The sequence below is a fragment of the Leptopilina boulardi genome, unplaced genomic scaffold (genome assembly GCF_019393585.1).
Source record: "Leptopilina boulardi isolate dan_hultmark-lab unplaced genomic scaffold, ZJU_Lbou_2.1 LbouV2_191, whole genome shotgun sequence".
Taxonomy (NCBI): Eukaryota; Metazoa; Arthropoda; class Insecta; order Hymenoptera; family Figitidae; genus Leptopilina; species Leptopilina boulardi.
Window position 1 is genome coordinate 276137 of NW_026137742.1, and position 15118 is coordinate 291254.

At 25.9% G+C, this 15118-nt stretch overlaps 1 protein-coding gene across 1 annotated transcript in view; it reads left to right on the forward strand.

Annotated features, from left to right (window-relative positions):
• The first annotated feature begins 72 nt into the window (after positions 1–72).
• The window catches only part of LOC127277933 (uncharacterized), a 31297-nt gene continuing 16251 nt past the window's right edge, over positions 73–15118 (forward strand). The window contains exons 1-4 of the mRNA XM_051299381.1: positions 73–132; positions 4039–4181; positions 4256–4333; positions 9971–10052. Of these exons, the coding sequence (XP_051155338.1) occupies positions 4047–4181; positions 4256–4333; positions 9971–10052 (295 nt within the window). The 5' untranslated portion in view covers positions 73–132; positions 4039–4046. The remainder of the gene's footprint in view (positions 133–4038; positions 4182–4255; positions 4334–9970; positions 10053–15118) is intronic.

Consider the following 15118-nt stretch of genomic DNA (forward strand, 5'->3'; position numbering starts at 1 on the left):
GTAGGGGGTAACAGCCAATCACAAGTCAGCAACAAGTGTCAGTAACGTGTGTCGCCATCGTCAATCTATTAGCCGAGTTGGTCAGTCTTGATTTATATTCCAAGTCAAGTGGACGCGCACGTGTAGTGTTAAGTAAGAAATTATATATAATTAACTTTTAAATTTAACTTTTATAATTTTATATTAATATTATATGACCAGGTTTGAGAGTTTCTTTTTTTAGAGAAAACCGCGATAAAGTTTTACTGACGAGAAACAGGGCATTTCTGTGTTGTAGAGAAAAACTGGCAGAATAAGATGGTTTAATTATTCGGCCAGTGCACTGGCAGAATAAGATGGTTTCACAATTTGGCCAGTGTATTAATAAGACCCTCATCAGGTATAAACGCAGCTGTTCGATATTTGTTTATAATTAATTAAATAATTGAAATATGTCTAGTTCAAGAAACAGACAACTTTTTTTGTGTGCCTGTGTAGTTTATCTGAATTTCTCTGTTCTGTGTCCATACAATTTCAACAGATCAGCTTGACGAAAGTGCATGCGAAAAATATCAACAAATCACTCCCTTCTTTCCGCGATCCATTTAATTTTTTTTTTTTAATAATTCCCAACGACTTTGTATGAAATATAATAATATTCTGACACATATTTAATAATTTATAATTTTTTTTTATTATTATTATTTTTTATTTTTAATAATTTAATAATTATTTATAGAGAGTTAAAAAAAACAATTCTAAACAATTTAAACATAAAAGAACAAAAATTTAAACTACTAAAATCCGAGAAGTAATTCGCCAAATTACGAAAATCCAAAAAAAAAAATTAAGTAAATAGCATACTTATTAGTTTTCAATTGCTTTCTACTATTATAAATAAAACGCATCTACTTCCAAGAATTTTTCAAATATCTCTTTTTCATTTTTTTTTATTTTGCATAAATAATTTATTAAAAATACAATTATACAACAATGATTTATGCACTTCAATACTTTTTTCCATCACAATTATTATTGTTAAATTTTACTTTTCAAATAAATGTGAAAATTATTAAAAAAATTAAAAATATAAAATTTATCAAACAGTTAATTTACATTTATTTATTTTTATTTATTTGTTTATTAAAATAAATTCAACAGTTAAAATGTTAAACGTGTTAAATATTAAAATTCATATATTTAAATTTCAAAGATATTTTGTATTGTCGTGCGGAATTTTGTTTTAAAAGTTATTGAACAATCAATAACTTTTGAAGCTAATTTAAAAATTAGGGGAATAGTGTCAGGGTTGGACACAGTTTTGGTTTTTTGTTTATAAATATTTTGTTTAGATAAATTCAGTCAATTGTGGTATATGGGTGGAAAGATCTACAAAAGAGGAACACTTTTGCTGTGGACCGTAAATTGATTGGTCCAAAATTAAAAAAGTTATAAACATTTAAAAAAAAAAAAAATCTAGTCAGGGTTGGACTTTTCAGTCAGGGTTGGACACTTTTTGAAAATCGAAACGCATTATTGGTAAAAACGTAAAATAACATTTGTAATGTTTTTTATTCTTATTTTTTCATGTTTATCTTTACTTATTGTTTACAAATTGTAAAGCTTCATGGGTTTAAAAAAGGAATGAACTCAAATTATAAAAAATAACGCTTTATTGTTCCAAATAACTCAATGAAATGATGAACAAAAGTTATACAATTTAAGTATTATTTTTCTAATATCTTTGGCACAATTTTGCACTGAAATATCAATAAAATAAAATTTATTTATAAATTGTGTCAAATTCATAATTAATATGGGTGTCCAACCCTAACTGTATAAAGTGTCCAACCCTAACTAGAAGCATCATTTTCGAATTGTGCTAACCATAACTAGACATGTGTCGCGATTCGATTTTTCACTTTTTTTCTTCTTAAATTATGTACCCCACAATACATTCAATAAGCTTATCTTGCCGAATTCTTGCTTTTTTTTACACATTTTTTAGATTTATTCACAAGTCAAACAAAACTTTTTTTGTCTCTTCGATTGCACTGAAGTCACCAGAGACGCTACTTTTGATTCTCCAAAAATGTAATGCCACAAAAAGTTAGCTAATACTACTTGAAGATTCGTCACGTACGCACACAGGTGGCGCTAGTGTTCTTATTTAAAAAAAGCCAAGTGTCCAACCCTGACAAGTGTCCAACCCTGACACTATTCCCCTACATAAATTATTTTTGAAGTTTAATAATATTTTTTAAAATTAAAAATCTTTAAAAGTATCTAATTTTTCAATTTTCTCAATTATTGGATGTAAAAATTTTGAAAAAAAATTTAATTTTATTAAAATTGTAAAAAAATAAAATAAAAATTCAATTCAATTAATTTTAAAAAAAGTAAAGATATAAATAAAGAGAAATTTATTACTTTTAAATTTATCTAATTTATTTATGGTTAACGGAATAACACCTTTTCACCTTTTTCAACCATTCCATTAAATTGTCTCAGTTCCATTTATTTTGGTAATTTTTATCTTTTTTAAGGCTACTTATCTCCTGAACATAACCTAAAACTAAAAGATAATTTATAATAGAACTAAAAATATTTAAAATTGATTTCCCCCAGTTTTGAAAAATCCAGTTGTACAATTTTAAGAAAAAATTATTTTGAGTTAAAGATTTTTTAAAAATAATAATTAATATTTTGTGTTTTTTTAAAGTTACATACGAAACGTAACATTTATCCAATTTTTATAAATTGGAGTTCGAGGTTATGTTGAGGGGACAAGCATTATATTAATTTCATTAATTTATATCAAAACGTCTGTTAGTCAACATATTAATATATTAAAAATCTATTTTTTTTAACTGGCCAAATAGTGTTCCCTTTTTATTTGGCCAGCTTTGGATATTAATTGTGATTTTATTGACACACTGGCCAAATTGTGAAACCATCTTATTCGGCCAGTGCACTGGATGAATAATTAAACCACCTTATTTGGCCAGTGCACTGGCCAAATAGCCACTGCGTTAAATAAAACTTTTATGAAACGTCACTTCCGTCAAATATAAATAAGGATAAATGTATTTTCATATTCCAATCATTTATAATAACCGCCAATTTTTTAAAATTAAAATTCTTTTAAATTATAATTAGACTTAATCAAAATTTTGACAATTGTTTTTTTTTATTTAAGGAGGGTGGCGGGTCAACATAACCTCAAAAATCTGTAAAAACTAAAAAATTGTTCTTAATGCAAACAAAAATATAATAAATATTAATTTCAAACAATTTTAGAAGATATAGATTTACTCCTTTCGAAAAAAAAATATTTTGTCAATAATTATTTTTTTAACATTTTTTTTTTTAAATCAGACAAAAATTGCAATTTGTAACTAATTTTTATAAACAAAAGCTCATTTTACTCAGTGAAACATTCTCTACAATTGTTACCTTTTTTATATTGTAATAAGTATGTTCTTAAAAAGTTATAAACAATCAAAATTTTATTTATTAAATAACTTTTTAACAACATACTTATTAGAATATAAAAAAGGTAACTATTGTAGAGAATGTTTCACTGAGTAAAATGAGCTTTTGTTTATAAAAATTGGTTAAAAATTGCAATTTTTGTCTGATTTAAAAGAAAAAATACTAAATGTTATAAAAATAATTATTGACAAAATATTTTGGAAAAAAATATTTTTTTTCGAAAGGAGTAAATCTTGATCTTCTGAAATTGTTTGAAATTAATATTTATTATAATTTTGTTTGCGTTAAAAACAATTGATTGAAAAAAAGTATTTTTCACATAATAAATAATTTGTTTTCAACAAATTTTTTTTGAAAAAATTATTGATCAAGAAACGTTGCAAAAAATTTTGTAGATCAGAAATATAATAATAATTTGCATAGAAAAATATTTTCATATCAATCGTTGATCATAAACGTTGCGAACTGCACCGACGTAAAATTGTTTTAATTATGTTTCTTGCGCAAGCAAAAATATTATAATCAAATTCTTTTTAAATAATTATTATAAATAATTTATTTCAGACTAAAAAATGGCATTTGTTTTGAATGCATTATCAAAAAAAATGTTTTACACAAAAAACCAAGAAGAGGATATTGTAGAAGAAGGAGAAATTTTAGAAGATGGTGAAATATTTGAAGAGAATAATAGTAATAAATCGAAGAAGGTAAATATTACTATATTATTGCTTTCATTATTATTATTATTAATATTATTTATGTTTTGCTTCCTTATTTACAGAACTTAGAGAAATTACATCATGAACGAGCAATTGATGAAAATAATCAGACTAATGGGAAAAAGGAATTAATGCCGATAGTAAGTATTACTTTTTTTCATTTTTAAAACATTCCAACCTCCCTGAAGTACGCAACGTTTATCTTAAACAAAAAATTTTGAGACGCATGATTTTTCCCAAAAATTAAAAAGTTCGAAATTTTAATTGATCGAATTACTTTAAGTCGTTATTTTATTTGGTGGAAATTGTAAAAGAACGACATTAATGAAAGTCGACATTTTATTTGATCGAAATTCTAAATGATCGATATTTAAAGTGGTCAACAATTTATTTAGTCGATATTTTATTTATTCGAAATTCTAAATGATCAATATATAAAGTGGTAAACAATTTATTTAGTCGATATTTTATTTGGTCGAAATTTTAAATGATCGACATTTAAAGTGGTCGATATTTTATTTGTTTGATATTCTAAATGATAGAAATTTAGAAGCATCGAATTTTATATCCATCGAAATTTAATTTGGTCGACATTTTAAAAGCTAGACATTTTTTTAGCTATACGAGTTTCCTCTCTATGTTGTTATTATTATTTACATCAATAATTTCAAATTTCCCGCAAAATTTCAATGTACTTTATTGACAAACTACATAGAAAGGAAATTCGTATAGCTAACAAAAGTGTCGAGGTTTTAAGGGGGGAACACCAGTTGTAACTTTCGAAAAATCGATTTTTTTTTGCATTTTCTTAAAGTATACATATTTAGAAATGTGTCTGTAAATTTTAAACTTGATCCGGTGAAAAATAAATGAGATATACAGAACACTGCAGCGGCGCGTCCCGTGGCTTCAGACAAGGTGGCCAGCCATACCTGACCCTAACGACAGATGGCCTTTTCCTATGATTTAGAAACGGCAACCACTGCGGAAGAGTTATTATATGGTCCAGGAATCGATGACTCTTTGTAAATTGGAAACAAAATTTCTTCTGAACAAAAAAAAGTAAGTTGAAACTTTGAATGCGTTTTTCTCAAAATGACATTTTCCAAGTCGGTGACCACGATTACTCGAATACCATGAAACCGATTTATTTAAAATTTAATGTGCTTCATTTACACATATAAGTCTAGTTCGTGATCGAAGGATTTTTTTTTTATGCAAAACTTTTTTTTATATAGCTGAAAATCGACCGTATTTTTTTAACGAAAATTATACTTTTGACTTTGACAGGTCGCCATTTTGTCAAATTTTTTTTTTTTAAAATCCTTCGATCACGAACTAGATAATCTTATAATAAATGTAAATCAATTTCATTTTTGTATTTCAGACGAAGTATACTTGCAGAATGCTGGTCACCGCAATTCGCCTTTTTTCTTAAGGCGCCACTTCAATGGCTCATATCTCTAAAAGTTTTTGTTAAAAAAATTTTTTTTTTCTTTTAAATTACAGCTTTTAACATGTACTTTTAACTAATAAATAGTATTCTTTAAAAAGATTCATTGTTCTTTTGGAAAATATTCTTGTAAAAAGCATTATTTCTTGAGTTACAACTGGTGTTCCCCCCTTAAAATATCGACCAAATTAAATTTCGAAGGATATAAAATTCGATGCCCTAAATTTTGAAAAAATTCCAAAAAATCAACAAAAAATCCAGTATTTCAAATCAAAATGCGGAACCAAAAATTTTATTGTTTTCACATCTTTTCATGTCCCTGAGAATATAAAAAAATTGTGGACAAATTTGATTTGTCTCTTATTTACTTCACAAAATTTTTATTTGTTCGAATTTTTTTTTTCTTGAATTTTCATTCAATTTAATAGGCATTTTAAAGAATTTTTATTGTGTAGAATTTCATTGCACAGAATAATAATAATCATGACAAATTAAATTCTACAAAAAGAAAATTCTAACTAATGATTTTAGAGCTTAATTATGTGTCCTGAAAATTTTAACTAAACAGTAGTGATCATTGCCATTCACTGTAGTCTAGATGCGTGTGTGGCGGGGATACAGCCGAGCGCTGATATTCGGCTTCGTTCGACTCAGATCGGCTCTTTGCTTGGCACTGGCCTCACCATTCTCCCCATCAGACCACAACGAAAATCTCTAACTCCTTGAAAATCTTATTTTGCGTTTCTCGATATATACGTGCTTTCTCCATTCGGACATAATTTAAACTTGCTTTGGTGAGAAAGCGAAGCTTTATGTTTGTGTCAATATTATTTAGTGGTGACATGATCCTGAAAAATTCTGATTTTTTTTCAGTTATTTAAAAACTGAAAATGTCCCGACATTTTAAATTTTTATCATGAATAAAATTATAGTTTTTAATATTAAAATTTTTAAACATTTTTTGAAATCTTGATTTTAAAAATCATGAATTGTAGAGCAATTTTAATTTTTAATTCATACGCAATAATTTTGTTAGAATGTTTGTTGTTAATTTACATAATAAGTATTATAATTTTTCAAAAATTTATATTTGTGTAATTATTATGTCAAAACTATTATAACCAGTTAGTAGAATATTTAAAAACGTATCAATTTATTTATTATTATGTAAATTAACAACAAACATTCTAACAAAATTATTGCGTATGAATTAAAAATTAAAATTGCTCTACAATTCATGATTTTTAAAATCAAGATTTCAAAAAATGTTCAAAAATTTTAATATTAAAAACTTTATAATTTTATTCATGATAAAAATTTAAAATGTCCATGAAATTTTCAGTTTTTAAATAACGGAAAAAATATCCGAATTTTTCAGGATCATGTCACCACTAAATAATATTGACACAAACATAAAGCTTCACTTTCTCACCAAAGCATATATTAAGAAACGCAAAATAAGATTTTCAAGGAGTTAGAGACTTTCGTCGGGGTCTGATGGGGAGAAGGGTGAGGTCAGTGACAAGCAAAGAGCCGATCTGAACCGAACGCAGCCGAATATCCGCGCTCGGCTCTATCCCCGCCACACACGCATCTAGACTACATAGTCGTCAAAGGCAATCACAACTGTTTTCTGATTTTTGGGACAGATGATTATGCTCTAAAAATAATTAGTTAGAATTTTCATTTTATAGCTTTTCATTTGTCATAATTATTTTTGAGTCAAATTTTTATTTCTTTGAATTAGTATTGGATATACTTCCGAAGTAGGGGTACCTCCGATTTTAATAAAACTCGGTATACTAACGTATTTTGGTGCGCTGATTACGAAAATGATAGTGAAAATTGGCGCAAATTTGATTATCATGGTAAAAACCATAAAAAACACCATAAAATAATGGTTTTTTACGATTATCTCGTAAAAAACAAAAAATTTCGAAAAAAGTTTTAGACAAAAGTTGTAGATCTCAAAAAAACACACATTTTATGTTTTATGCATTTTTTACCAAAAGTCATTATTTTTCGAGAAAAATGGTCCGAAAGTAATTTGCGGAAATTGTGGGGTGGAGTCCACAGCATCGGTAAACGCAAAATAGTAAACACGGCCTTCGGCCGGGTAAGGTACTGCTCGCTTTTCTTTTTAAAAAAAACCTTGGCGAGAGAAGGTGGATATGGCCGAAAGTATTTTGCGGAATTCGTTAGATCCTGACTAATGGTGAATATGATACTATATACGAGTCAAATAATATGTCTAACCATGACTGCTGTATATGTTTTCATTATCATGGTGTTTTTCATTTTTTGGATTTTTCTCAAAAAATAATGACTTTTGGTAAAAAATGCATAAAACATCAAATGTGTGTTTTTTTGAGATCTACAACTTTTGTTTAAAACTTTTTTCGAAATTTTTTGTTTTTTACGAGATAATCGTAAAAAACCATTATTTTATGGTGTTTTTTATGGTTTTTACCATGATAATCAAATTTGCGCCAATTTTCACTATCATTTTCGTAATCAGCGCACCAAAATACGTTAGTATACCAAGTTTCATTAAGATCGGAGGTACCCCTACTTCGGAAGTACACCCTTAGTATTTTGCAGTATTTTTATCAAACCGACTTTCCATATCACAGAATTTTTATATAAACGAAAAACACTTCACAGAAATTTTATTTGTTTGAATTTTTATTTGTCTGTATTTTTATTAGCTCGAATTTTCATTTAACATAATAAGCATTTTAAAGAATTTTTATTGGTTAGAATTTCATGCTTTTTCGGCCATTTGGTAATTTCGAACAATTAAAAATTGTAGAAATAGAAATTTTGTTAAATAATTTTTCGGTTTAGTAAAAATTCTGTATGTAGTATGAAAAATCGGTTATACGGAAACTATATCAAATAATAATTCGAACAAATAAAAAGTCATCTGAAAGAAAATTCTACGCAATGAAATTCTATCCAATAAAAATTCTTTAAAATGCATATTATGTTAAATGAAAATTCGTGTAAATAAAAATTCTGTGAAGTGAATTTTAGGTTATCCAAAAATACTGCAATATAAAAAATAGATGTGATGAAAATTCTGCAAAATACTATTTCGAACAAATAAAAATTCGGCTCAAATGTAATTATGACAAATGAAATTCCATAAAATGAAAATTCTAAGTAATGATTTGTAGAACATATTCTGCGTCCCAAATTTTCTAACGTTTTATTTCCACGTGGCTACAATTAACACAATGAAACTTTTGTTCCAGCTTTTGCTGGTGAAAAAACCAATGTTGCGGGACACAAAAATTGACCCAAATTTTTGTACATTCTGAGGGACATAAAAAAATTGGGGTTGCGGATCATGAAATTAGCTCACAATTTTTTTACATTCTAAGGGACATATAAAGATGCGAAAAGAACAATATAATCTTTGGTCCTGCATTTACATTCGAAATGATGGATTATTTTCGATTTTTTCGAAATTTAGGGGTCAAAATATCCAGGTTGCGGATCATAGAATTTGCTCATAATTTTTTTACATTCCAAAGGACATATAAAGATGCAAAAACATCAATAAAATTTTTGGTCCCGCCTTTAGATTTGAAATGATGAATTTTTTTCGATTTTTTAAAATTTTTTCAAACTTTAGGGGTGAAAAAATCGGGGTTGCGGACCATGAAATTAGCTCACAATTTTTTTACATTCTAAGGGACATATAAAGATGCGAAAAGAACAATAAAATCTTGGATCCCGCATTTAGATTCAAAATAATGAATTTTTTTTGATTTTTGTGAATTTTTTCAAATTTTTGGGGTAAAAAATCGGGGTTGCGGATCATCAAATTCGCCTTCAATTTTTTTACATTTTAAGGGACATATAAAGATGCGAATAGAACATTAAAATCTTTGGTCCCGCATTTAGATTTGAAATAATAGAATATTTTCTATTTTTTTCGATTTTTCAATTGTATGGGGGTGTTTGGGGTGTAATTTGTGTAATTTTTTTTTCTAAACTCTATTTTTGTTATTTTTCATTAGTTTGTACCTATTTTAAGGACTTTTATGTAATTATTAAAAAAAAAATTTTCGTTTAAGATAAACGTTGCGTACTTCAGGGAGGTAACATTCCATCCGAATATCGTTTTTATACAATTTTTAAACACAAAACGTCCTTTTAGTATACAATACAGATCATCTTTATTGCAATTATTTAACAAATTTTTAACCAAAAATTTTCTCTAAATTAATTACTTTTAATAATTTTAATGAAATTCTTATCAAATTATTGCTTTCATTGTTATTATTATTGATGTTTTTGCTTCATCAATTTTCAGAACTCACAGCGATTAGATCGTGAAAGAAGAAATGGTGCAGATAGTCATAATTCTGTGGAAAAGGAATTAATGCCGATAGTAAGTATTACTTTTTTTTCATTTTTAAAACATTTCATCACAAACATCTTCTTTATTTCAATTATTTGACAAATTTTTAACGAAAAACTTTCTCTAAATTAATTACTTTTAATAATTTTAATAAAATTCTTATCAAATTCCATTATCTTAAATTCATGTTTAATTAAAAATTGTACGAAATCCAACAGTTCTTTACAATTTAAAAACAAATCAAATAAAATTACAAAAAATTTCAATTTACTTAAAACCTTTTAAAATTTTATTATTTTAAAAATTTTTTATCTAAATTTAATAATTTCAGTTATAATTCTTTCAAAATTCAATTATTTTTAATGATTATTTTATTTTTCAAAAATTCAATTGTAGGCATTTTTTAATATTAAACAATTTGAAAATTCATTTTTTGTCTTTAATTTTTAATAAATTATTCAGCAACAAAAATCATGAAAAAATTTTATTTCAAAATCAGTTAAATTCAATTATTTTGAAAAATTAAAAAAAAAATTCAAAATTACACATTTTCAATTTTAATTATTTCTGAAAATACCAACTGTAACTCTTCCAAAAATTAATAATTTTATTTAAGATTTTATTTATCTGGTAATAATTATATTAAATTAGAGTGATTAGGCCAGATTTTTCAACAAAATTTTTTTTTAATAATTTTAAAAGGATTTTTATAATATACGTAAAATATTCAATTATTGAAAAGCATTATCCAATTAAAAACTTTAGAAATTCAATTTTTGTTTGTAATTTCTAATAAATTCTTCATCAACAGAAATCACAAAATATTTAATTAAAAGTCATTTTAAATTCAATTAATTTCAAAAATCTAAATTGTAAATCTTTAAAAATTCAATTATTAGAAATAGAAAATTAGAGATAATTATTTTTTAGACGACTTATCAGTTTACGAATTAAAATCCAAAAATATTTTTATACAAAAGTTTGCAAAACAAAAATTTTAATTACCTAATTTTTGTTAGGCAGAATTTTTATTTTATACTGCAAAAACAAATGTCTTATATTAAGACACTTTCGTCCCGATTTTTAAGACATTTTATAGTGTCTTAAGACGTTTCCTAAGTGTCTTATGTCTTAAAATAAGACAGCCGTTTTCGTAGTGTAGATAGTCATTTAATTTACATGACTTTTTATTAAAAAGATTTTTAATTTAACAGAACTTTTAATTAAATCGAATTTTGTCTGAATCAAATTTTTAAATGACAGAAATTTCAATTCACAAAATTTTAATCTAACCGAATTCACAAGTGAAAATTCGTTGCCTTAAAAATTCTATTAGGGTCAACCGGGGTAAATCCGAACGCTTTTAGTAAGTTTCAACAATAACATAAGTTTTTTCTTTAAAAAAAAAATACTTCCGGTATTCTGGTGCATGAAGTTGTTACTTTACTTCCATAGAACAATTTTATGGGGTAGAAAAAATTTTTGATAAATTACAATCGCAGGAAACTTAGCGTTCGTATTTACCTCGATACTTTGCAACTTTCCTAAAATATGGGGGTAAATACGAACGCCACTGTATTTCAGAAAAATCTTAGGGAAAATAAATTTAAAGTATTGCAATTGTTAAACTTATATAAAAACTCAAAAAAAATACGATAATAAACCTATTATGTAATAATGCATCATATATAAATACAAAAATCAAACAGGTTAAAAATTAAAATGCATTACACAATTAAAACCTTCAATAACTTTATCAAATCATAACGGATTTTTGCAAAACTTGGTACAGAAAGTATTTTGGAGTGATTGAATGTAAATACAAAAATAAAAGTCAAATTTTTTAAATTCAAAATGGCGTACTTTCCTAAAACTTATTTTTAAAAATGATCAAATTTGCTAACCCTGAAACCCCCCGAGTAACAATTTTCGAGCGAATCGAATGAATTTTTTAATTCTCGTCCGCCATTTTGAATTTTGAAAAACTGACTTCAAATTGGTAATTAGCGACCCCAAAAACCGTAGAATACCAAATTTTATTAAGATCCTGAAAAACTTTTTTCAACAAACTATTTGGCAAAAAAATTGAAACACTCCTTCGAGAGAACAGAGATTAAGTTTCTGCTTATTAATTACTAACGAGGATACGTATAGAAAGAAAAACTTTTTTCTATGTACTTTTATAATGTTAAAATAATAGTGTAATCAAATAAAAACAATTTTGTGTGGCTTTGATGTAAAAAAAAATTATTAAAAATACCGTTCGGATTTACCCCAGTTTTCCAATTTTCTTGGGTAAATACGAACGGTCTGATATTATTAATAAAATTTTACAGAAGGCAAACATCAAATATAGTTTCTGTTCTAGTATTCATAACAAACAATTATAAATAATAAAATGAATTTTTAGCTTCTTTTTCTTGAAATACGAGACAAAATACTGAAAGAGTGTCATCTTTGATTTTCAATCTTTTTTGCAATACTTGTTATCTTTGTTTATGCTGTTGCTAATTAACAAACGAAAAATGGGATAATACTTAGAATCTCTTGAAGAGAATCTGAGGTAAAAATTCTCATATCGAACTTATTTTTAAAAATTTTAATTAAGCTGAAATAATTAGCGTTCGGATTTACCCCCCGTTCGGATTTACCCCGACTGACCCTAATTAAAAATATCACAAAAATTGATTATAAAATAGATTTTATCAATTAATATTTATTAGTCTACTAGATGATTTAAACTGATTAAAAAAGATTTTACATAAAATTTAAATTTACTTATTTTTTTAATTTTGTAACATTGGGGGGTAACCGGGGTGTAAATATACCCCACACGTATTTCAATTCGATACAGAGCTTCTCCTGGAGCAAAAATTTCGCGCGCAATACCGTAGATCAAAACTGTCAGATGTACAAATTGAATTATCGTTATGGTCCCGTCGTGAAAATATGATTGGTTAAGTCAGGAACATACTTTCAATGTTGCTTTGGTTGTCTAGATACCCCAGTTATTCCTTCTAGGGTTAAAAAAAGTCATTATTCAATATAATAATTATTTCTCAAAACTTCAAATTAATTTTTAATAACAAATATCCAATAGTTGTTTATACCTGACTGGCGAAATAATATACTCGCCTGTCTTGCAGATACTCGATTTTATGTACGGGATCTCATACAGGAATTTACAATAGGGAATCACCGATTTTACCCCTAACGCCGAGTTTATCCCATTGTACAATACTAATTGAGACTTAAAAATTTTTTTAATGCATATAACTTTCTTAAAAATGAATCAATTTACAATTATTTCAATGTGTGTTTTTAAATGTACTTTTCCAAAAAAAGTCGACATTTTTCCATACGATATTTCTATTAAATTATTTAGTTCTAAAGGTAAAAATCCATTTTTCTCAATTGACTTACTGATCGATTTAAAAAAAAAATTTTGTAAAAAAATGTCTCAAATTTAACAAATCAAATAACAGTCATTGGTCAACTAAATAATAGTCCGGTCGTTGGCAAACAGTTTTTTCAGAATTTAAAAAATATTTCCGGTTTTTTTATGCTACCTACACATTTATGTATTTTGAAAGTGAAAAGGTTATTTTAAAAAACTACTTGTAAAGTAGATTAATTATAAATGGATAGAATTAATTATAAATTTATTAAAAATAAAAATTCACAAATTTTAATAAATTAATTATGAATATTAATTACACCCCCCCCCTTCGCGATAACTATAAATTTATTTTCTTTTACTTTATTTTCATTTTCTTTTTTATCTTCTGGTTTTTTTCCGTTTTTTTGTTTCTGCTCTGTTCTTCCTTTTGTTTTTTTCTCCTGTTTTCCCTTAGCAATAGCCTGAAACAAAAATTGAATATAATTCTTAAATTAAACATGATTTGTATTTTTATAAAATCTATTTTATTTATAATAATCTTACCTTAAATGCGTCATACCTTTCCTTCTTTTTCAATCCTCCACTTCTCCCCCTTGAGTAGCGAATCCTTGGTGTCTACAAATTAAATGTTACACTATTGAATTAAATATTAAACTAAAATATAAAGGTAGATAAATAAATTTTGATGAATTAATTTTATACGAAATATTTAGTTAAAATTACTAACATGTCGTTTCATTCAATAAACAATTTCGTGATGAAGGAATTTGGTCTATAAAATCTTCATTTTAATTTAAAATTGCAACATACTAATTTTGTGAGCAAATCTTAGGAATAATCGAACCTATTTTTTAGAAAATAGAGACAAAGAAATGTTTTTGAATTATATAAGTAAGGAAAAAAGGAAGTTTACTACTATTACCTTCGTAGGGTATTATATTTACATTTAAAAAAGGGTATGATATTGGCAAACTAAACTGTTGGCTTAAACATATCTTTGATTGTCATAGAAGAATTTTTTGAAGGTCATTTCAATTCGACGTTTCCGTTTTTAAACTGAATTGTGCACTAAAAATTTTGCAGCTATTCATTGGAAATAAAAAGTACAAGTTAAAAAACAAAAATTTTGTTGCAATTTTAAAAAATTTTTTAAAGGAATTTGTCATCAAACTTTAAGGTAAGCTAAATATTTCTATTCTAGAAAAAAAAATGTTATAAGGAATTCAAATGCCAATTTCCTCTAAATATATACTTTTTTCAGTGTACTAATGACCTCAGTTCAATTCATCCACATATGAAACAACTTTTTACAATTTGATTACTAAGAAACAAATAGTCATTTATCAATAATAACAGTAAAATTAATTAATTTAATTAATTAATTCCTTAGTAAAAATAATTCTTTAGAAATATTATCAAGAAAATTTATTTCAAATATATCAGAATCGAACTAAGATGTAAATTTTTAAAATTTTAATTAAGTTATGGGCGCCTGAATTTCTAATAAAAATCAGTTTTAAATGACTAATTCAAATTCAACAAATTTTCATTTGTTTGAATTTTTAATTAGGGTCACTCGGGGTAAATCTGAACGGGGGGTAAATCCTTGACAAAGAGAATATGTTAATATTAACATATTCTCTTTGTCAAGGTGTCATTTCTTTCAGAATTTTATTAGCTTTAATAAAATAAAGAGGAAA